Source organism: Mchenga conophoros, linkage group LG6 (genome assembly GCF_057382185.1).
Source record: "Mchenga conophoros isolate Kocher_MC1m ecotype Shallow Benthic linkage group LG6, M_conophoros_male_GT1.1, whole genome shotgun sequence".
In the NCBI taxonomy this organism is placed as follows: Eukaryota; Metazoa; Chordata; class Actinopteri; order Cichliformes; family Cichlidae; genus Mchenga; species Mchenga conophoros.
The window spans coordinates 6,275,884-6,299,839 of NC_140531.1; the positions used below are offsets into that span (position 1 = coordinate 6,275,884).

General features: G+C 41.5%; 2 protein-coding genes across 6 annotated transcripts; both read right to left on the reverse strand.

Annotated features, from left to right (window-relative positions):
* Positions 1-4,515: 4,515 nt before the first annotated feature.
* Positions 4,516-6,738, reverse strand: LOC146571973 (uncharacterized). Of its 4 annotated transcripts, none has more exons than XM_085278562.1 (5): positions 6,248-6,316; positions 5,648-5,749; positions 5,097-5,271; positions 4,787-4,952; positions 4,516-4,634 (listed from the first exon to the last, which is right to left on the reverse strand). In XM_085278562.1, the coding sequence occupies exons 2-4, from the start codon at positions 5,700-5,702 to the stop codon at positions 4,787-4,789; spliced, it is 396 nt and encodes a 131-aa protein (XP_085134688.1). In that variant the 5' UTR covers positions 5,703-5,749; positions 6,248-6,316; the 3' UTR covers positions 4,516-4,634. The 4 variants fall into 4 exon arrangements, with proteins under 4 accessions (XP_085134688.1, XP_085134689.1, XP_085134686.1 ...); XM_085278563.1 differs by lacking the exon at positions 6,248-6,316 and adding an exon at positions 6,607-6,738 and having other exon boundaries at positions 4,517-4,634; positions 5,648-5,794; XM_085278560.1 differs by lacking the exon at positions 6,248-6,316 and adding an exon at positions 6,607-6,728 and having other exon boundaries at positions 4,517-4,634.
* A 3,350-nt stretch (positions 6,739-10,088) lies between these two features.
* On the reverse strand, positions 10,089-23,324 carry LOC146571974 (ectonucleoside triphosphate diphosphohydrolase 7-like). 2 transcript variants are annotated; one of them, XM_085275992.1, is made up of 14 exons: positions 23,149-23,324; positions 22,416-22,514; positions 21,980-22,165; positions 21,022-21,227; positions 18,390-18,540; positions 18,035-18,138; positions 17,852-17,911; positions 17,574-17,722; positions 17,311-17,477; positions 15,685-15,886; positions 15,449-15,568; positions 15,249-15,334; positions 13,929-14,090; positions 10,089-13,214 (listed from the first exon to the last, which is right to left on the reverse strand). In XM_085275992.1, the coding sequence occupies exons 2-14, from the start codon at positions 22,421-22,423 to the stop codon at positions 12,998-13,000; spliced, it is 1,818 nt and encodes a 605-aa protein (XP_085132118.1). In that variant the 5' UTR covers positions 22,424-22,514; positions 23,149-23,324; the 3' UTR covers positions 10,089-12,997. The 2 variants fall into 2 exon arrangements, with proteins under 2 accessions (XP_085132118.1, XP_085132117.1); XM_085275991.1 differs by having other exon boundaries at positions 22,416-22,517.
* Positions 23,325-23,956: the final 632 nt, after the last annotated feature.

A 23,956-nucleotide genomic window follows, 5' to 3' on the forward strand; every position in this document is an offset into this window, starting at 1 on the left:
ACTTGGACACTAGAAGGGGGAATTATGTTAAAATGCTCTTCATAGACTACAGCTCTGCATTTAACACCATAATTCCCTCCACACTCACCACCAAGCTGGAGCATCTGGGACTCAGCTCATCTATGTGTCAGTGGATCTCCAACTTCCTAACTGGCAGACCACAGGCAGTAAGGATGGGCGGACATGTCTCAGCCTCCACCACTCTCAGCACTGGAGCCCCCCAGGGGTGTGTTCTGAGCCCCCTGCTGTACTCTTTGTACACATATGACTGTGTGGCCACTACCAGCTCCACCACCATCATCAAGTTTGCTGACGACACCGTCGTGGTGGGCCTGATCTCTGATAACAACGAAACGGCCTACCTGAAGGAGATTAGGAATCTGGAGAACTGGTGCCAGAGGAACAACCTCCTTCTAAACGTCAGTAAGACAAAGGAGCTGATAGTGGACTTCAGCACTAAGCAGGAGAGGAACTACCAGACCCCCGTCATCAACGAGTGCCCAGTGGAGAGAGTGGACAGCTTCAAATACCTCGGAGTTCACATCACGCAGGACCTGTCATGGTCCTGTCACATCAACACCGTGGTGAAAAAGGCCCGACAGCGTCTCTACCACCTCAGACGCTTGAGAGACTTCCAACTGCCCTCCAAGGTGCTCAGGAACTTTTACTCGTGCACCATAGAGAGCATCCTGGCGGGAAACATCTTAACCTGGTTCGGGAACAGCACCATGCAGGACAGACGAGCTCTACAGAGGGTTGTGCGGTCAGCTGAGCGCACCATCCGCTCCGAGCTCCCTGACCTGCACTCAATCTACAGCAGGCGGTGCTGGACCAAGGCCAGGAAGATGGTGAAGGACCTCAGCCATCCCAACAACAGACTGTTCTCTCTGTTGAGGTCAGGAAAGCGATTCCGCTCCCTGAAGACCAACACAGAGAGACTGAGGAGGAGCTTCTTCCCGCAGGCGATACGGTCTCTCAATCACACCACCACACAGTACTGACCCACACATATGGTTCTTACACACACACTGGACTTTCTGGACTTTGTTTTTGCACAACACTGGTCACTATATTCTTCATTTCCGGTTAATACTTGTACAGCTGCTGTTATTGTGTATATATTTATTTATATTTAGATTCCTTCATACATTCTTATATAGTTCTATATTGTGTATTGTGTATTTTGTTGTACAGTTATTTTATTTTCAACTTTAATTTATATATTTATCTTTATCTTATTCTTCCCAGTTAAATTTACCCTTCATTCTAATTTGTGTTGTACAGTTATTTCATTTTTAACCTTAATTTATATTTTATTCCTTCCTAGTTAAATTTACCCTTTTTAATTTTTCATATTTATTTCCTATCTTATTCATAGCCTTTTCCTTTTTTGTTCTCTTTAGGTCACGAGCAGTTGTCCAAGCATTTCACTACATATCGTACTGTGTATGACTGTGTACGTGACAAATAAAATTTGAATTTGAATTTGATTTGAAAAGATTATTGCACTTAGTGTTATTGCACATGTGTGGATGTGTGTGTTTGTTCAGTTAAAGTCTTTGTTGTGGAGTCTGACAGCAGTGGGGAGGAAAGACCTGCGAAATCTCTCCGTCCCACACCGTGGTTGCCGCAGTCTCCCACTGAAGGAGCTGCTCAGTGCTGTCACAGTCTGCTGCATGGGGTGGGAGACGTTGTCCAACAGGGATGACAGCTTAGCCGCCATTCTCCTGTCACTCACCACCTCCACTGGGTCCAGAGGGCATCCTAGAACAGAGCTGGCCCTTCGGATCACCCTGTTCAGTCTCTTCCTGTCCCCAGCAGAGATGCTGCCGCCCCAGCAGACCACACCATAAAAGATAGCAGAAGCCACCACAGAGTCATAGAAGGTCTTCAGGAGTGGGCCCTCCACCCCAAACGACCTGAGTCTCCGCAGCAGGTACAGCCTGCTCTGCCCTTTCCTGTAGAGGGCGTCTGAGTTATGAGTCCAGTCCAGTCTGTTGTTCAGATGAACACCAAGGTACCTGTAGCTGTCCACAGCCTCAATGTCCATACCCTGGATGTTCAGTGGTTGCAGTGGAGAATGCTTGTGCCTGCGGAAGTCTACCACCAGCTCCTTGGTTTTACTGGCGTTGATCTGGAGGTAGTTCAGCTGGCACCAGTCCACAAAGCAGAGGTGTGGACTCGAGTCACATGACTTGGACTCGAGTCAGACTCGAGTCATTAATTTTATGACTTTAGACTTGACTTGAAAAAATGTTCTAAGACTTGTGACTTGACTTGGACTTTTACACCAATGACTTGGGACTTGAATTGGACTTGAACCGGTTTACTTGAAAAGACTTGATATTTTACCCCAAATATAAAATTTAACATGCATATTATATAGAGATTGAAAATGTGACGTCATTCACGGGTAGAACCGCAAAGGATTCTGGGAACTCGTGGCAAGCGGTACTAGCGCACGCAGGCTTTCAATTAAAATCAGTTATACAGCGATAAAAAGAAACACAAAAATGTCAAGAAGCTGTTGTATTATTAACTGCAAATAGCCGGTCGCATGACAGCCACGGGAAGCCGACGGGTAAAGAGATCGGTTGTTATCGGATTACGTCATTGAGGAGAAATTGTTCGAGCCATGTTTCCGAAGTAACAAAGACGCGACGGATGGCCTGGATTGCAGCCATTCAAAGATCAAATATAACGTCCCAGAACACTCCAGCTCACAGGTTAGTCTGCTCCAAGCATTTCCACAAAGGTCAGTCTGCTGTTGTAGTTAATGCGTCATTTTTCTTAACATAATTGGTGATATAGGTTACAAGCAAGTCTGGCGCTGAACAGAAATTGTCGCGCTATGCTCCTTTGTTTATTGTGCATAAATAGTGAATTGTCCTGACACAATATTGCGTTTCGCTTCTGTTATTATGGTACATTGACAAAAACATATACTTTTATTCACAGGATAAAACAGGTTTTTTGTATCACTAATTGCCCAGTACGATTACAGCATACAATATTGTTGTCACTGCTACATTTCTGTGACGCTACCAGAAATTATTTCCACTACTAATTAATTACCGTTGAGCTCAAAGGTCCTATTAATAAACGGTTAACGAATGTGTATTTATGATGACGATTTGTGAGACTGGTAAACTTATGATACGTACGATGGTCTTTCGTTCTACATGGTGCATTTCAAGGTCCTGTACCCATCCGTCGGTAAACTGTACCTGGGCTTGTTGCAGTGACCTGAAGTTACTAAACTTCATGAGTGTGTGCACTCACTCCAAGAACCGTATAATTATAAATATGCATATAAATATGCTACGATGAGATAGCTGACTTCATCTAACTAGCAAATGTTTTCCAGGCTACGTTGGTGATGCAGTTTTTTTTTTAAATGATATTTTTTTTTAAAATATCATTTATTTATGTATGATATTTTTGTCATGCGATTTTAAAGCCGGTCCTACAACCGCATCCAAGAATAACATGCAGCTTATCTCAGAACTGTCGGTGAAAATTATTCTTGGAGCTAGGTTTAATTGAGCTGCATTTTAAAGAGGTGCAATTTCACAATTTGTGTATATTTTCTAAGTTCACTATTTTGTCATGTGTTGAGAAAAACACAGATTTAAAAATTACATGGTCTAATATTTACATTTAGCATATAACTGCAACATGCTTTTTTTCGTTTTTTTTAACGACTCGAAAGGACTTGAAATTCAAAGTTTCAGACTTGTGACTTGACTCGGACTTTTACACCAGTGACTTGAGACTCGACTCTGACTTGCCTGACATTACTTGAGACTTGACTTGAGGATAAAGACTTGAGACTTACTTGAGACTTGCAAAACAATGACTTGGTCCCACCTCTGCCACAAAGTCTTGAGTCAGTCCTCTGTACTCCTTGTCGTCCCCATCAGTGATGAGGCCGACTATTGCAGAGTCATCAGAGAACTTCTGCAGGAAGCACTGGGTGGAATTGTGGGAGAAGTCTGCAGTGTAGATGGTGAAGAGGAACGGAGCCAGAACCGTTCCCTGTGGGGCCCCCGTACTGCAGACGACCCTGTCCGACACACAGCCCTGAGTCCTCACATACTGTGGTCGGTCGGTGAGGTAGTCCAGGATCCAGGTAGTGAGGTGATGGTCCACTCCAGAGTTCACCAGCTTGTCCTTCAGAACCGAGGGAAGAATAGTGTTGAAGGCACTGGAGAAATCAAAGAACATGATTCTCACAGTGCTTCCAGCGGTCTCCAGGTGAGCGAGGGAACGATGTAGGAGGTGAATGACGGCATCATCCGCTCCAATGCCAGGCTGGTAGGCAAACTGAAGTGGGTCCAGTGATGAGCTTGTTAGGCGCCGAAGCTGAGCCAGGACCAACCGCTCCAGGGTCTTCATCAGGTGGGATGTCAGAGCCACCGGCCTGTAGCTGTTGAGGTCCTTGGGGCGTGAAGTCTTTGGCACTGGTACAACACAGGAGGTTTTCCAGAGCTGTGGGACTCTTCCCAACCTCAGGCTCAGGTTGAAGAGGTGCTCCATAATAATTATCAGTGGGTCCCAGGAAATAGAATGTGACATGGGATTTAGATTTCCGTTACCAGGATGGTCGGGTTCAGCGTAGTCTTTATCACCACCTGTCAAAGACACATCATCAATATTCATGTTTGCTCAGGTTATTCACTTGTTCACATCTGTCTGAGATCATTCATACTGTTGTATGGATGTGTGTACAGTATGTATATAATTATCAGCTATGTAAAAGATATTATCATCTCTGTATTCTTACCTAGTTGGAAGTTCTCCATTCAAACTCAGAGAGCCGCTGGAGGAAGGTGGTGATCCGAGGGCTGATGCTTGTAACCTTCCTCTTTACGACACGACCTGTCTTGCGGCTTGTACCAAGTTTTGCAGGGCATTTTGTTCCCATGTCTCGATTGATCCTCACAAAGAACCTTTTAACGGAAAAAGGGCTGCTTTAATTTCAAAATTAAAACATACATTACAGCAATCACCTATATGTTTCTGCAACTGTAGTCAAGCTATCACATATATTTCATTCTTAAATGGTGTAAGCTTTAATGGTGTAAAGTATTTACCTCTGTATCATCTCCAGTGTGATGGACGCTGACTCCTGATACTCAAGGTTGAAAACGTAGTATGACGCAAAGAAGACAGCAAGGGTGCTGGCAAAGTCATGCATCTGCTCAGGCTCATAAAATACCTTGCCCTCCAAACTGATCATCCAGCGGCTTGCAGACATGAAATTATTCCCTAAAAACAGACAAGAGTCCAATAAGACAATGTGCTCACCCTTACAAATAAGGTTTCCACAAGAATGCTGGATAGCAGGCCTCACACTGTAAAAAAATAGAATCCACACGGTTTGCTGCTATTTCTCTTATTATTTATTATGTAATGAAAATTATGATCAATTACAGGAAAAAACTGCCTAATGTTTTGGCATTTTGGCCTGTGCTGAAATGTTAGGCTGTTTAAGAGAAACAGCAGCAAACTGTGTGTATTCTATTTTTATACAATATAAAACAGACAAACCCCTGTTAAGTAAGTTGTTGTGGGTACAAATACCACAATAATTACATAGATTTTTTACAAAAATATTACAAGAGGATTGAAAGTATTTACTTACCAAGCGCTATTACCCTTGGTGTGATGGGTAAGGTCATCTCTCTCTCAACAGACATCTTGGTGGAAAAAGCCTTTAAAACACAAACACTGAGGCTACATCACACTGTCAGCGCAGCCAGCAAGGGCAGGAGGACAGCAATGCACCACACTGGGCGGGAAAAGACAGAGAGACAATTGTTAATTTAATTTTGCATTTATTTAACCCTTGAAAAATATATTTACATAAGTAAATAAAAGAAAAAAAACACACAACCCATCTTTTCAAGAATAATTCAACTAATTGCTCTTTTGACCAACCTAACACAGACGTTACATGGTTTTCCTATGAAAAAGACCCTGGAAGACGTTGTATTAAAGGAAAAAAAACATGCTCCCCTTCCCACTTAAAAAAATAATAAATATTAAACTTAGGTTGGAGTTCCTCGCGCCACCAACCTAATGTTATATTAACTTTTTAATGTGTACTGCAGCTCACACAAAATTAAATAAAGCAGGCTAACCTACATGAGCAAGCTCAAAACTGGATAAGATTGTTTTAGCAGTCTCTAAATTTCCAAAAAAAAGTTGTCTTTCTTTATTCTCATTAAATGTGTATTTTTACCTGCTGCTTTAGCTGAAGCTAAATGTCCCACTGTTAGCGTGGCTAGCTTCTCAATAGTCATAGAACAGAAGCGCAGGAGGACAATGCACCACAGTCGGCGGGAAAAAGACAAAGACTGTCGTTGCGCCTGTGTTCTTCGCCCCTCCCCGTGGAAAATATATATCTAAATATATATTTAAATAAGAAAAGAAAAAAACACACACAACCTATTTTTTCCAGAATAATTCAGCTAATGTGCTATTTCGACCAAGCTAACACCGATTTTAAGCCCCCCCCCCCTCCCCCACACACACAAAAAATATACATGCTCTTAAAAATTAATAAACGAGTATGTTAGGTAGGAGAGTCCTTTGCATTACCTTATGACGTCCCGTTTGCAGTTTCCACACAGAGGTCCAACAATAACAGGTGCAAAATCTTTTGTCCTCTCGAGAATATCATAACGAAGAGTTAACAAAGTTGGCCTGTCTTTCCTCTCCTGTCAATCACTGGATCACAGGTCATGTCAGTCAGGATATGGAGTGGTGGTTGGTAGAGGTGGGCGGGGCCAGCATGCATTCAGTGTGTGTTTCACTAAGTTGGGTTGACTAGTTCCCAGAAGAGTTCTGTACATGTTGCACGTTCAGTAAATGAGCAATTCAGTTACTGCTCGACTGAGAAGCCTCCGCCAAATTATTACAATATTCTCCACTGACTGAAGTTCGCCTTTGGCAACGCAGTGGCAAGCACACATTTGCAGCAGCTGTGCATGTGCATACAACTGCATGCAGCAGATTAGATGATCAGAATTCTTGAACCTTACACACAGGCAAGTCCCCTAAAAAGTCAAAACCATAATACTTTCACTGGTATCATACTGACAAATGGCATAGGTTGGAGGAAAATCTGGAAATGGTTGGCAGTGAAAGAGTTAAAATGTAATGCACTATTGCAACCAACCACTGAAAGAGTAAAAATACACAAACAGTATGATGAACCATTCAAATCACATAATAATGAAAAATACAGCAAAGGTTAACAGTGTATCATTCACCACATAAACAGGGTGTAACTTTAACACCAATTGTCTGTATGATCAACTCGGTCACCTATAACATCTCAAAGTCTCTGGCTTCGATCTTCAACCCGTTGGTAGGCAGCTCTGAACACCACATCCAGAACACTTTGGATTTTGTTGAGAAGGTGAGAGATGTCCTATGGAGGCAGATGAAACCATGGTCTCATACGATGTTACATCTCTCTTCACTTATGTTCCAGTCACTGAAGCAGTGGAGGTTGTTCATAAGAGATTACAGGATGACCCCAACCTCAGCAACAGGACCACTCTCACCACAGACCAAGTGTGTTTGCTCTTGGAACTGTGTCTTAATTCCACCTATTTCACATACAAAGGTCATGTAATACTGACCCATGGCACACGCGGGTTAGTGCACCATGACAACCCATGGTGCACTAACCCGCATGTGCCATGGGTTCACCATTGTGACCAATGTGGACATGAAAGAAGTGGAAAAGAGAACTCTGTTATCATACCCTGGAACAGCACTAAGTCATTGGTTCAGACACCTTTGTGTCAGGATGTACCACAATTCATGGATCGCATTAATTCGGTGGACCAACACATCAAATTCACCAGGGAGGATATGAAAAATGGCAGGTTAGCCTTCTTAGACTGTAACATTTCCATCAGTAATGGGGGATATTTAAAGTAGATGTTTAAACCTATGCATATGGATCAGTATTTAAGGTTTCACTCTCATCGTCCACCGGAGCATAAACTGGTTGTCATCAGGACGCTACAACACAGAGTGAACACCAACCCCACAGACACAGCGGCCAGGAAGAACATCACATCAAGAAGGCCCTGAGTAAATGTGGTTATCCCAGCTGGACATTTGTCAAAGCTGGGAAGGCTCCTAAGGAAAGCTCCAGCCGATCCAGGAGAGAAGGACAACTGCTGCCTAAGCGAAAACCCTCAGTGATCCCGTATGCATCTAATAATAATAATAATAATGTATACTTTATTGATCCGCGTGGGGAAATTACTCTCTTTGTATTTGACTTATTCACTCAGTGAAGCAGTGGGCAGCCACTGAGCAGGGACGGTACCTTGCTCAAGGGTACCTCAGGGTAGCCGTTCAGTGGATTCGAACCCCCGCCTTTCCGATCATGGGAAGGTAAGCAACCACTCTACCTACTGAGCTATCCCTGCCCTGCGCTTTCTCTAAACGCCACCGCGTCTCTGTGGCTTTCAAACCCTAAAACACGCTGCGTCAAAAATCGGTCCTCCCCAAGGATTGGGTCCCTGTTTTGTCTGTATTATCAAATTGAACATATTAGACCTTGATGTTCTTTCCCCATCTGATGATGCAAAGAAATCCTTTATCCTTTATTACGTTAGCTAACGTAATAAAGGAGTTTTTAAGCACAAACTTTTCAGATGGCCTGTCACAAAGGCCAGTTTGAAGACCTGCAGAATTTGTCACTACTTTGTTGGTTTCATTTTTTCAGATTTTTTAAATGAACTATCTTTCTGATTATAAATGCCATTTGGTATCACATTTGGTCATTTTATACAATAAAAATTATGTACTTGTGGTGATTGTAGTATCCAAATACCACTGTCCAGAACAGGCAAAGTGAAGAGCAGTCTTTCTCAAATCCATTCACACTCCCATCACTCTGTATGAAAACTTATGTAAGTTAATGCATTAAAGATGAAAAAATGCCCTAAAGAAATCTTCAAACCCTGCTAACCTTCTGATCTCCTCACACATGCACAGTCACTGAAGTTTGTCAGATTTTTTAGTTGCACTTTAGCTGAAGCTTATTGGCATGTCCATAGATGAAAATATAGTGATATAAAAGAGTTTCTGAATAAATGTTACTAGAAGTGAGGTAGGAAAGTTTAATTAACTGTATCAAACCTTCTCTGAAAAGATCCATTAAATGGCACCATTTATTTGCTTACATTTATATCATCTACATATGATCTGTTGGTTTATTACCTCAGACTAACAAAAATGAAAAATCCACAGCAACTTATTATGAATTGTGATAGTTTCAGTTCCAATATTTCTTTTCCTAAAAAACTTACATTTAATACCAGAAATGACCTGATATGATTTGATGGGAAAATGTCATAATTTGACCACAATGAACTATATAACTGTGTGTTTTTGTTTATAGATTTTGAAGCCTTGACTCCAGCTTTAAGCTTAGCTGGATAGTGCACAGACATCCTGCTAAATATAATTTCATATACTGAAAAGTTAGTCCTCTTAAATAGTCTGCTAGTATATTTAATCACACAGCAAACTTTATTATTTGTCAAACAATAACAAAACAGCCACTAAAAGTTCCTGCATTAGAAAGCACAAAAGTCTGTTTCAGTGACTCAAACCAGCTAATGTAAAAAAAACCAAACAAACCCCAAAACAATTTAAAGGGGGTGGGTGATAATAGGAAAAGTTGGTAATCGGTGTCACTGTGGAGATGAGTGTCTGATTGTGTCACTACTTTTCTACAGTTCCAGCATGATTACACTGAACCCTCATATGCAGAGTCCAGAAACAGTGAGTGAATGAACGTGGCTATTGCCATTATTTGTATACAGTCTTTGATTTTAACATGGGTCTCTAGGGGAAGTGATTGGACGGACTCACTTTTTCAGTCAGCCATTGGCTGCCCAAAATGATCCCGTGGCTATTTTGGCACTTGGATGTTGGATTTTCATATCCAGCAGTTGCTGCTTTGCTTGAACACAGCTAACATCATTTCATGTCTGCAGTTAGTTCTGTGCATTGCGTGAGGTGTGCTATCAAGAGTCAAATCACTTGAATTACAAAGAACCATTTATTGGGATTGATTCGGTTCACATTTACATTAAAAGTACCACAATTAAAAACATTGAAATCAAATCTCCTCTTCAGTGAATTACTGTTCAAGATTGCACAATGCCCAGCTCTGGAAAGACAGTCAATGACTGGTCCTCCGTCAGGAGTCAAAATATCACAGAAGCAGCAGAAATCTTAAAAATTCTCATCAGGATGGATCAGAAAGAGGTTTGCAGTTTTTTAACATAAGAACTGGAATGAAACAAAATGGACCTGTTGGCACTCAAGTCTCATTGATTAAGAATATAAGAGTGAAAGTATTTGTTGCATACACATGGGAGAAACGTTACAAATGAACACTGACGATTTGATGAAGACAAGTCAGAACTCATCTATACGAGGAGCAGCAGAACGGAGAAAACAAGAGAACATATTTAACGTTCTGAAATGACGCAAAGCTCTCAAACGGCTCCGCTTGTCTAAACAACAAAACATTCACATTAGCACCACTTACAGCTTACAAAAGGACAGTTTTCTTTGAAAACAATGGAGTCATCATCGTTCAGCTGGATGAATCATGCCCCGTCCCACTGACAGAAATCGCTGTGAGAAACTCTGAGCCATACATTTGAACATTTAAAAACAATCCACTGTAGGATCTATGATTTATATGACTTCTCAGGAAATGTCACCAGGTGTGGCTCAAACACATATTTCTATCTTCATGGTTTGCTGCACAGCTCCATCAGTTTGTCAGCACATGTCACTCAAAAAGAAAAACAAAACAAAACAGTGATTTCAATTTACAGCTATACAATACAGTAGACACAGAATGGAATACACCTCTTTGTCTGCATTAGGCTCTACTCCTAAAAATGGCTTTAAAGTAGTTCATCTTGATATTCGAAACACAGACTGAGAGCTGTTCTGTACTTTCGTTCATGTCCCAGTATCCATCTAAGCCTGAGGCACAGGAAGTGTCCCTCCCCCTTTCTCTGAGTTATTGCATTCAAAAATCAGACAGCATCTGCTTAAATCAGGCCTGCAGGTTCTTCTTCTGCTTTCAGTGCCTCTGTCCAGACTCTGATTAAGCCTCCTTGCTTATTTCAGCTAAAAAGCTTCTTGGCCCTGCCTACCCTCTGATTAAAATTTGGTTGGACGGGGGTATTGGCAGGACAGCAGTGGAATTCAAGTATCAAACCATGGTCTGAGGCCAAAGTGATGCAGCTGACATCATCAGTCTGCAGGATTGCTTTGAAGGAAATCTTCCCATCGAGACGAACGGAGCTGTGGGTGAAAGCCGATCCTTGATCATGGAGGAATGGTGACAACAAGCTTTAAATCAACTTGCACTAACTTATAATGAAATGCCAGTTTTGGAGAAGTGAGCAATTGAGCTGGGCACGAGGGCTGAAACAAAAAATAAGTTCTCAGGTATGAAGCAGCTTAGGGTTTGTTACAGATGTCATTTCACAGATAAAGGGCAGGTAACACTGGGCTACAGAAATGATGGCGGGGGAAAGCACAGGTCATGTAGGATACAAAAACCTGTATGCAAAAGTGGCAGATTTTTCCTGGTATTTCTCATCTGCAGCAGCCACTGACACAGGTGAGTAATGTTTGGCATGTTGTGGCATAATGTTGTGTTTGTGTGATATTTGGAGATGTAAACAGCATGTAAATAGGATTCGCGTTAAAACGGAAGTCGCTCTATAAGCACATGCATCATATACCATCCAGTCATATATGTACACAACCTGTCTCGTGATGGGTGGTCCATATAAACATCTGGCACTCATTCAGCCTCTGCCTACTCTCAGCTCTGCTCGCATTAAAGAGCTCAGGCTGCCTGGGTTTGTTTCATATGGACCCAATATGCTCATTTTTATCCTTTGACTGTACCAGAGTAGCTCTGTATCATTCACGCCTAAATATAATCCTTATCTAACTTATACTGGGCCTCAGTGGAGCCCCCCAGTTCATCTTCTATCTAAAGTGAACTGCTTTCGCTCTTGCAACCTTCCCTTTAAGCCAGCGGGGGCTTCTGTGCTCACAGTGAGTGTAATGTGCCTGAGATGCCCATATTTGGGCTATCCCCTGTCACTGACATCATCCAGAGCCAAGGGTAGAAAAAACAATGTCAAACTGAGTGTTTAAATCAGTCTGAAGCCTGAGCTTTTACCCACAGAGATTATTGCCCAGTGACTGACCTCATTACTTGACACTTTTATTTCATACGACCACCAACCACTGTAACAATACATAGGTGGGAAAAATGTTAAGGTCCCCTTTAAGAACTGAATTTTTGCGCAACCGCTTTGACTTTCAATATGATAAAACAAAAGACAAAACAATTAGATGATAACGAATGACCACTCCCTCTGCTGTCCTTTTAGGTGACTTTTCCCCTCCAGTGAGCCCATATTGCAAAATAATCTCTATCCTCTCGTGTTTTCTCCTCAGTCAGCAGTGGAAACATTAACAATGACACCACATCCATGTTAACCATCCACACTGCCTGTAACCTAGAAATAAGATATTCGAAGGAATGGGTAGCCCCCCCCCCGAAAAAAGGAGTGGTTTGATCCTGTAAACCTGGGGTGATTCTTTTCATCCAAAGTGGTCGTGAAGAGAAGAAAGTGAGCCCAGAGTCTGTCTCTCCAGTCTGAGGTGAGCTCTGTACGATCAAAGGATATACAGAGGTGTTTGATTTCGGGGCTCATTAAACTGTCTCCATGTTGCGATGTTTTTGTCTGGTCTCCTCTTACATCATAATCTACCAAATCACACGCTTTTCCACTGAGTAATTTCTCCCTTCCTCAACTGTCCTCCATACTCACATTTTTCACACACAGTGAGGCACATATAAGACTGTATGCGATTAGTGTGGAGCCTCCCGTCCCAGACATATTTCTCAGGGGAGGAGAGCCTCTCCCTCTTCCACCCAGAGGAGGTTCAGGACCTCGGCCTGCCGCTGCTCCCGCTGGTGAATCCTCCGCAGGCGCAGGATGTAGAGCAGGATGGCCAGCACCACCACCAGGATGCAGAGTGAGAACAGGTGGTGGTTGTAGACGAATGAAGAGCGCAGCCAGCTGGGGTGGTTCTGCCGCAGTGCTTCCTGCTGCAGGTCCCTGGAGAAACAAGCGGGGCAGAGGAAGCACATGTTTAATCCAAAACAAATCCTTGCTAATGAGCAGAGCAGCAGGAGCAGCATTCTGTTTAGCTGGTGTATTATTTTTGGGGGGCAGGTTTAGTCAAGTTATAACTTTCTGTAACTGTTTCATTTCACGGATGTAAAGAGGATGTTTTAAAAATCTTTTCAGGTAAACAAACTCTGTTTATATGATGCACTGTGCTTGTTATTATTAATTTGTGGCTCTCTTGCACAGCGTGTCTTTTGTCCCCCACCAGTCAAAGCAGTTAGCTGCTCCTGTCTCAGCCTGGACCTACTGGAGGTTTCTTCCTGTTAAAAGGGAGTTTTTCCTTCCCACTGTCACCAAGTGGTTGCTCCAAGTGATTGCTGGGTTTTTTCTCTATTACTTTAGCGTCTTTACTTTAGAGTCTAAAACCCCTCGAGGTGTCAGGTGACAGTTGTTCTGGTTTAGTGCTTCATGAATAAAAATGAACTGAATCGCTCTATAGCTGATTTCAGACTGTGACAAGATAAAGACGTAAGCCGTGTTTTTCATAGCGAGCACATTCCTGTGACACATCTTGTGTTTTTTCCCCAAACAAACCTACAAGTTAAAAGGTAACTCAGTGCAGGGATAACAGGAGCAAATCAATGAAAGTACATACCAGCGTAAGTTAGTGTAGAGTTAAAGTGTGACATATCTGACAGTTACCTGAGAGGCAGGAAGCGGGTTTTGTACAGGATGGCCCCCAAAGTCCACTGGACCTCTTTGTCATAAACCAGCTGGGCTGTTTTCAGGTTCAGGTAGTTGGTGGGGAAACGGAAACCAGAGTGTAACACTTCATACACCCAGGCTGACTTGAAGCACTGATACCTGGGGTAAAAACAGCACAATAATGGGTCAGAGGAGGATGAAAGTGACATCTGAGGGCAGGGAAAACAAAGCAGCCATTTAGATTTACAGCTGCAGATAGAGTCATGCAAATGTGCACCACCTGCAGGCAAGAAAGGGAATAACTTTCACAACTTTTCCACCAGCAGTATATCATTCTTTCAAGAATCAAAACACAGTCTGAAGAGTGATGTAGCTGACATCATTAGCCTTCATTTGCCATTTCCCACTGAGACAAACAAAGCTGTGGGTGAAACTCTACGACTGAAAGTGGCAAAACGATGGCAGCAGGCTGTTACATCAACCTGCACTTAACTGCAAAGCTATATCAGTTTCTGGGGTGAACATTTCAGCTGGTACATGACGGTAAGAGTTGCTTTTTCTCCTTTTTTCATGTTAGCGATGTCACATCATAAAGACTCGCGTGTAAAATTTGAGTTTGTTTGTGTATTTATACAGAATTTATGCATAATTTATAGTTAGTGACGTAAAGAACTGAGAAGTGAGCAATTAGGAAATATTTGTTCTGTTTTTTTTGTTTACTGTCCTCGAAATGCTTGGATGTGCCTGTGGCTCCTGGTGTTACTGAAATAATCCACTGTTGTGCATTGGTAGAAGAATTGGGTCAGCCTTACTTACCAAGAGTTTATGGGCTGAAAATCAAGTTCAGAGAGATTTGTTTATATGTGGAAAGCAGGAGAAAAGAAGTATCCTCATTTACAACACACAATATGATCTGCAATTAACTGCAGTTTGCTAGACTGAATAAATATGTGTGTATCTTAAACATGTGAAGATTTTAGCCACAAACATGTCCAGTTCTAGAAATTTGGTTTGATGACAAAAATAAACCACAAACCAACGGCTGACGTAACTTTGTCCATTTTCTACATATGGTCAGTGAAGTAGTTGGGGAGTAACTGAAGAGTTCCTCCTCATGTGGCCTAATAAAAGTGAATTGGCGATTGTGATAATTACACACTTCACATCTCAGGTTCTGCTCTTTGCTATGAAAAAACTCTCACACAGAACTGGAAAATTCTCAAAAGATGCCACATTTATTTGTGTGTGTCGTTTGTGTGCAGGTGTTTCCACGGACAATTTAGAATAGCATGAATACAGCCAGAAAACTGAACTTACTTCAGTCTGCTGTCGTCTGCCTGTTTGGAGTAAAGGTGGTTTTCCAGACGCTGTTTCAGTGTCGACCACTGGGTAGAGCAGTAGTCCTGTTAAATAAACCGAAACATGAAACTGAACTTTCACTGAACAAACACAGAATGTTAAAATCTTTTATCTAATATATTTGTCTAATGGAAGGACTGGTTTTGTTTGTCTGTTACCATAGAAGCTTTGGAGTATTTCTCACTGTTGTACTGTCCTCCTATCCTGAGCACGTCCTCCATACAGTAGTAAAACTCAGAGAAACCATAGAACTCACTGTTGCTGAAGTTGATGGGAGCCTGCAAAAATATTAGATGCCAATTTTTCTTTGCATCTCTACTTTATAAAGAATCAAGGAAAGACTGAGCAGCGATCAATACCATAAACAAAACCTTGCTATCATAAAGGTCCATACCTGATAGACACCTCTTGGTGACATAGTGCCATTATGGAGACCCAGGAAGGGTCGCACTGCCTCCTGACACTTGGTCCAGTCACCCTGACCCCTCAGGTGCAGCGTGCGATTGTCCCGGACTATTGTTTCAGTCAGTCCGACGGGCAGGCAGGAGTCCAGGTACGGTTTGTCCTTACTCAGACCCGTCTGTGTGGTTAGATATCTGGACAATAACATGGAAAAAAAAAATTAAATCTACTTCCTTCACTTAGCTACACTGAAAGAATGTGAGGTTTAGAAAGATAAGTGTCTGCAATTAGATAAATCAGTGAATCAGAATTAAATACTTGATCAGTTATAGGATGTTTAAAAGTCTGAATCAACATTGTCAAATCAAGATCATTAATTATTCATATCATTTTATACACAAAAGATTCACAGTCCTGAATGTATGTGCACTATGTTTCACATCACATGCTCCAGATTGGATTTTAGAGAGGATGTGTGATTGTGTGCAGGGAGATGGTGCTGTTTTTCTAGTTTCTGAGATTAAACCAAGTTAAAGGCAGACAGTATTTTTACAAGGTTCAGCAAAACCTGGAAAGAAGCAAACAGAGAAAACAGCTGTGATAAGTGCCAGCTTGACTTTGGGTAAGAGTAATACGAAAGGCATGAGAGGAAAAGACACCGTCTAGAAGCTGATCTCTTATGGTAACACACCTGGGAAACAGGTGTTGATTTTTGTTTGCTTCAGCTTACTTTTAGAGTAAATATGGGAGCTGTTTAACATTGTTCTCTATGGAAGAGTTGGATGAAGGAGGCATTTATAGGAGAACCTTAATGATAATAACACTGATGAAGGAGGACAATAATGGCTATGGGTAAAACAATGGCTGTAGAGGGAAAACTGTCAACACAGCAGCAGTTGAAAGACAAAAAAATGTGATTCATTTTTGGACTTGTCCCACTCTACCCCACTCTAACCGATCCCACAGACACTCATCATAAACTCTGAAACGGGTGAAAAAAAGCATGAAAAGTGGAACTGAAGAAAAACTATAAAAAATATTGAAAAGATAAATACAAGATCAATAGTTTCATGTCTTGGCTTCGTTTTAAAGTCTGAAAGGTGTCTGTAGGTGAACGTATATGGAAGCAGTTAGAGTTAAAAGAGGGGCAACTTAAAAGAGGGTTTAAACACTTCTCTCCATTGAAATACATTATAGATTTTGTTGAATAAAGTTGAATATTTCAAAAAATATAAAAGTTAGAAATGAGAAAAATACAAGCAGACATGTAGAAAAGAAGAGCAATATAACGGTGGTTGAATGGTTTTTCTAAGTTGAAGGTGATAGCTGGTGAAAAACCTACACAATACAGGATAATAATAATGAAAAATAATAACAAAGATTTGGATTATAATGCTGTGAATGTTTAATCTACATTCACACTAATTAGAAGTAAAGTGAATGTTATAATATATTGGCTATAGAATAATAACAACTGCCTGTAAATATCAGTTTTACAGTGTAGCTCTGTCTAAAGGAAAAATGAGACACATATCAGTTATGCAGCTGTAATGCAAAATGTAGATATTTGCAGGTATCTCACAGTGTGCTTCAAGCATAAAAAACACATGTGACTAACCTGTTCTTGGTGAAGGTGCTGTTAAAGAGCTGGTCCTCGTAGCGCTGCCTGGCCATGTTTCCTCCAAAGCCCAGGAACGTGGTGACATACACTCGGTACACGTGTTGCGTGTGCTCGACATCACAGCCCAGATTAAACTCTGCGAGGAAGCTCTTCCCTGCCTCCTCCTGAAAACCACAGGCGTGTTACGCTAATGCAGACAGGAGCAGCCTTCCAGGCTACATCACAGGCAGGACAGGTCAGTACTCAGTGTATTTCCTTACTTCTTGAGGTGAGTTGAAGGTGATGGCGCTGGGCACCTCATAGGCGATCTGAAGCGAAGCTCCACCCATATCCATGATGCCCACTGTGCGCCGTCTGCTGATTGGCTGCTGGTTCTGAGAACTTGTCGTCACTTCGACTGTGGCGTCCTCTAAAAAAATTTTTTTTTTTAAATATTAAAAAAATTCCACCCCCCCAAAAAATAACAATTTTGCATAAAACACACGTGAAACAAACATTAGTGTGAGTTTGGTAAACATCATGCCTCCGTCACACTCACCCTCATCAGGATGGTCGAAGCGGCCCAAGACAAAGTTAATGCCAATCCATGCATACACTCCTACGAGGTCACAGGAACATGTCGTTTCACAGTGAGGAGACACAGAAACAAGCAGGCAGCAGTTAGAAGTGTCAGATTTAAAGAGTGCCACTATCAGCAGGGTAAACAAGACTGTCAGCTCACCTTCCTGTTTCCCAGAGATGACCTCAACATGTGAACGGGAAAAGAGGAAATCAAACTCCAGGGGGACATCGGTGACAAGATCCTCTATAATGTCTGCTTGCTGCCTACATGCAGAGAAGTACAGCATAAAACGGGAGGTTTTGTTCACAATATAGAAATACAGAACAAGTGAGGAAAGCTGCAAACCCTTCATTTACCAGGGACAGCCAATCAGAAGAAAGGTGAGGGAGACCATATCAGCTTTACTAGAGTAGAGTCAAATGGTTCACAGTGGGAGCTGGAAACAACCATACCAGGTCTCCCTTAAAATACCATTAGATTAAAAACTGATGCTGTTGCGTGGTGTTCTGTTTACCTCTCATGCAGCAGCCGCATGCCAGCAGTACAGAGGATGTAGAGTGGAGTCTCTTTATGTTTGTTCTTTGGGACATGAGCAGCAGCAAAGCTGAGGAGAGGGTGGAGGTAGTCACTGGCCTGCGTTGGTGTGGTTGCCAGAGTAGAGATTCCTGAGAGAATATACACACACACACACAGTACAATCAGGTATAAAATACAAAATTCAGAATTTTTAGCTAGTTATAAAATTAGAGCTAGCTAATGCAGAAAGCTAATACGTCGCCCATAATGGAACAGAAAGAAAATCTAATGCTGTCAAGATAAGATGAAGTTGAACAGGGTGAATTTGGGTCATAAAATGACTAATAAATGACTAATATATAGGTATAGTTGAGGTTTCACACAAACACTTTACATGACATGATCTAAAATATATCAGTGTGTTTTGGTAGGAATAAATGCTGAATGATATGAAAAATCTGGAAGTATTTGATGCAGATCACTGAACTAGACAAAGCTAAGACATCAGCATTATAACCTTACATACCACACATCAATCATAAAAGCCTTAAAAGGAAAATGATTAGAATGGTTGTCACACAACGATGTCCTGGCATTCAAAGGGTCAGGTTTCCTTTAACTGCAGCATTCGATCTAATCTGCCTGCTGTGGCAGAGATAAAACAAAGTCGCAGGGACTGAAAGCTCCTCACCACTGATGTGACTAATTATTAAAAGGTACAGTGTATAAAATCTAGTAGATTGTTTTACCCCTCCCAATTTAGTGCATAATCCTATTGTTACTCAACATGCCAGGTGTCTATTTGTTCTGGAGGAGGCTGTGAACATTTGTGGAAGGAGTCGGATACAAGTCGGGAGGGTCACATATCTAATCTGCTGACATTAAGTAATTGTGATAATATCAGCCATGGATAAGCATGTATAAGCATTAATGCACAGATCTGTGTGTTAGAGCTTTGATTTTAGTTCAGGAGATGAGGCCTGAGGTGAGGAGGAAGAGGATGAGGTGGAAATGAGGGAAGACAGAAAAGTGATGGATGAGACAGATGAAGAGGAGGAGAACGACATAATGAAAAAGAGATAAAGAAAATATACATGTACGAATATTAAATGGTCCTATCATTTTAATTTTGGGATCTTTCAATTAGAAGTGACTTATACGGCAGTGTCTAGTCACATACATAAAATAGAATTAAGTGTAACACCACCAAGTTCACTTTGCATGGGAAAACAACTGAAGCCAAATCTGTTTATCTTTTTCCTACTTTCTGTTTTCCATCATGTTCTTTCCAGATTCACATGCTCTGACTTTCACTTTTCTGGCCGTGAGCCAAAGGGCAAACAGTGAATAAGAAATGATCTCGCTGTCGCCATCATGTTCTGTCTCACTGGCACCGTCTGGCACCAAAAACAAAACAAAACAAATAAACAATCAGTCTTTGCCACTTTGTTTCTGGTCTGTACATAAGGCTTAAACAGTTACAGTTAAGCAAACCTAGAAACAATGTTTCTTCTAATTGCTCATTCATTTACGTGAACACTGTGATTCATCTTATGCCATCCGACTTTGATTTACCTCGACTGCTGAGCATAGCCTTTCCTAAATCTTTCTGGGGTGGCTGTAGCTCAGGTGGCAGAGCAGGTCAGCCACTAATCAGGTCAGTGGTTCGATTCCAGGCTGCCTCCTGCATGCCAAATATCATGCAGATACTCAGAGGGCCCGGTGGCGCCAGTGTCCGGCAGCCTCGCCTCTGTTAGTGCGCCCCAAGGCAGCTGTGGCTACAATGTAGCTTGCCATTGCCGTGTGTGTGTGTGAATGACTGAATGTAGTGTAAAGCGCTTTGGGGTCCTTAGGGACTGAGTAAAGCGCTATACAAATGCAGGCCATTTACCATTTCTGACTGAGTATAAAGAGAAATTTAGTACTCTGATCTGCTCCTGTTCTGTTAAGGGTACACCATTTATACAAATGTAACATTTCCTGTATATGTTTCAAATTAAAAGCCATTTAGCATTTTAATACACAGAAACTGTTCAGTTCTTATAAAAAGCCTTTTGCAGTCAAACTTTTGCAAACTAATTTCCATCTGAAAAAAAAAACATTCATAAAATTATCAGTGGCTCACAAAACTGGTCAATAACTCACATGTTATTCTACCACAGCAGATAATAAGAAAGGACGTCTATACTACAAGAAAAAAGGGAGAGAGAGAGGAGGATACACAAGAGTGCAGACAGTAGGATGTGAGGAATATGTAAGAGGATGAAGGACGATAAAGATGGACAGACATGACTTTTCAAATCCAGACAAAGGACTTTAACCACACATTCATACAGTGTTTAATTCTATATGCTCTAAGCACTTCATCTACCCCGCATCCAAGGCCAGCTAGGAACTTCCACTTGACCTAAAATCCATGTCTTAAAACTTTGATACGTAAAGAAAGGCCCCAGCCAATCAGTAGACCTGAACTAGAAACATTGTGGCTTTGAAGTTCTAACCACTGTACACCATACTGCCTGGGGAGTCGCAGAGGATCTATTCATAAAACCAGTCTAACATTTGCTCATGTGCGTTCTCAGCAAGCTTTCACACTCTGTACAAACTCCGAGTGAGCTTTGCTTACTCACCAGGCTTGATCTTCTTGACGACAGTGTTGCGGCTGCGGTCCCTCATTTGTCTGATGTCCAGTAGGGTGTGGGGGTTCCCGTTATGGGGTGGCCAGTAATACACAAAGATCCTGGAGCCACTGCTGCCACAGTCCACCACGATGCCATAATTCAGTGAAGGGTTGAGGATGTCAGTAGCCTCCATAGACTCAGTGAGGGAGAGGTATCTGAAGGAGAGCAAACAGAAACATTAGGAGATGAAGAATATACTCAGAAAACTGCACTTATGTACCAAAGAAAGCACAAAGGTGTCAAGAGCTTAAATAATATCCACAGACATGCTTCTTCCTTTAAATCCGCTTGAAACAAATGTTCTACACATTCATACAAAGAAACCGCAGAGTGCATTTACATTTTTCCAAATGATCTCCTTATTTAGTATCTTTCCCTTGTTTACTGAGGAGAACACCTGCAGTCAGTCCCACACACTGAGTCCTTTCAACAGTGCTCTCAAAGCTGGTTATCTGTTTACCATGAGCTTTCCACTCGAACACACTTGAAAGAGAGGAGGGCCTGCATTATTTGAGCTCAAAGAGAATATGATCGACATGACGGCACTTAAGAAATTCTCTAGACTTCATTGCTCAGATTAATGGTGGCTGATTATGAAATGCACCTAAATTTATGGCATGTTTTGGCATGCTGTTTCACCCTCCTATTTCCTTAGAGCCATGCTTCGTTTAGCTTAGCTTCTACAACACTGACTGGAAAAGGTTTTGGGACTAGATTTTTGAAATTGCATTTTCTAACAAGACAAACTAACACAGGAAGACAAAAATCTATTAAAGTGAGCCCAAAGTAGCATATAAGAGGAAAACACGTTACCAAAAGGCTTCCAGATTTGCAAGAGGCCACTCTGTCAGCCTCTGTGTACGGCTCAAATGAAATGAGTTTATTTGTTTCATTTCCGTCCACTCACTTGTTAATTTGGGTCCCAGACCGTCGCTGGGTGCCCCATAGCTGCCTTTGGTAGGTTTCCAGAAGGAAGAAGGCAGAGGTGATGAGCAGCAGCAGCAGGAGCAGAAGCCTCTGTCTTGGGGCACAGCCCAGAGACAGCAGGGACACGCTGCAGTACCAGGAGGCTGGCAGGCAGGACAAAGTAATCCTGTGGAAGACGAAGACACAGCAGATACTGTTATATACAACAGCAGCCATTCTGACATGAAACAGTAGGTAAATACAAGTTTAAGTTAATTAATTAATTATAGGCTCTGTTGTGTTAAGTGCTGAGCCCACAGTAACATAAGTAGTAACACCTGTGTTTCCCACAGCCATGGAAAAACATTTGTTAGCGTGCCAAGCATAACGGCTTCTCAGGAATACTCTGACAGCAGAAACTGTTATCGGTTTATTACCTTGCCATGTGTCCACATCAGCAAAAGTACAAAATGTCACAGTCGTCACCTCATGGCGGCTGCAGGCTGATTATGATGTTGTCAACTGAATTTTTTTTTCTGCTGGAAGGGAGTAAGAAGGGGGAGGGGGGGAGAGAGGCTCAGCGGACTTAATGTTAATGCCCTGTTGTCTAAATGCACGTAAAAATAAAAATAAAATAAAAACTTTACAACACAATAAATACTTTACTCTAGTCAGCTGGCAGCCTGTACACTGGCAGACCTAACTAACACTGTTTGTCTTCGTAAGGCCTTAATTTTACTTGCTACAACCTCAAAAAATCGAATTTATTTGTAACACTTGCAAACAAACAAATTACTCTAGCCTGCCTGCCAGAACAATAAGCATATTGTGCTTCAAATCTGTGATATGTTTTTAAATCCCGTGCTGCACTTGTTAGACGCTGTCGTTAAATAGAAGAGGACCATTTTAGTATAATCTCTCTTTTTTTCCACGGGTCAGTGTAACTAGCCTACCTCTCAGTTATATAAGCTAAAACCGTTACATAAAACACAATAACTGTAACCCAAACCAAATAACAGAGGGAAAAATACATTATATGCTGTATTTATTTATTGGCTACAAATGTAGCTATCATTGTTAATAACTGTTCAATTACAAACCGGATACGTTTACGAACAACTGATAACCATCACAGCACCCGTATGCTATCACTCGCTCTTATAAACGTACCTACAGAAGCCTCTTCTCCACCATGGCAGTAACAGACATTAATAATACTTGTTTGTAGTTCGACAGATAAGACAATACGACCCCTTATTCTCTCGCCGCATCACCGTAAATTATTAGTTTAGAGAACACGACGAGGAGACGGAGAGGAAATGACCGAAATTTCCGGTTAGCCGGTTGGCTACGTCATCAAACACGAAAGGCGAAGGCTTGCTGCATTCAAGCCTGTAGGAATAATCAGAACTATGCAATGCGGTGGAATGGGAAATATTTTATTTTTCCGACATATGGGAATTATTTTTATTACAACAACTAAAATCATAATATTAAAAATACATCAGACTATCGTAGAGTGTGTATGTACGATCATACACTAGCAATATTAATAACAATAATAATATGTCTATAACATTTTATAGACTTTTTTTTAATCAAAGACTGTTTATTTTATCTTGAAAAATCAGTAAGTTGTGTTTTCTCCAGATCAAAAAGTCCATATGACATATGATTTTGTCATGTAAAAAAACAATATACCCTTTTGCTGAAGTAAACATATCAGTATTAAAGAAAAATAAAAGAAATCCCACAAATGCCCTAACTTTAAGTGTAGATGTGTTTCGTTCAAGTCTACGTTGATGCGTAATCTGGGACGTCCTGTTCCAGCAGGCCCATACGCGTGATAAAAAGAAGTTACAAAAGACGAGATTTAAACTCCACCCACTTTACCTACCCGCCCAGCCCAAACTGGCTAATTGGAGCGAACTGTCTATGATTGACAGCTAGTCTAGCGAATCAAATTCATTTGTTGGCG

Coding starts and splice junctions, on each gene's coding strand:
- LOC146571974 (XM_085275992.1), bottom strand. Junction 15,887..17,310: donor AGCACCTTCACCAAGAACAG/GTTAGTCACATG, acceptor GTTATTGTCCAG/ATATCTAACCACACAGACGG. Junction 14,091..15,248: donor GCAGACGACAGCAGACTGAA/GTAAGTTCAGTT, acceptor TTTTTACCCCAG/GTATCAGTGCTTCAAGTCAG.
- LOC146571973 (XM_085278562.1), bottom strand. CDS start 5,702: ATGTCTGTTGAGAGAGAGATGACCTTACCCATCACACCAAGGGTAATA. Junction 5,272..5,647: donor ACCAAGGGTAATAGCGCTTG/GTAAGTAAATAC, acceptor GTCTGTTTTTAG/GGAATAATTTCATGTCTGCA. Junction 4,953..5,096: donor ACACTGGAGATGATACAGAG/GTAAATACTTTA, acceptor TTCCGTTAAAAG/GTTCTTTGTGAGGATCAATC.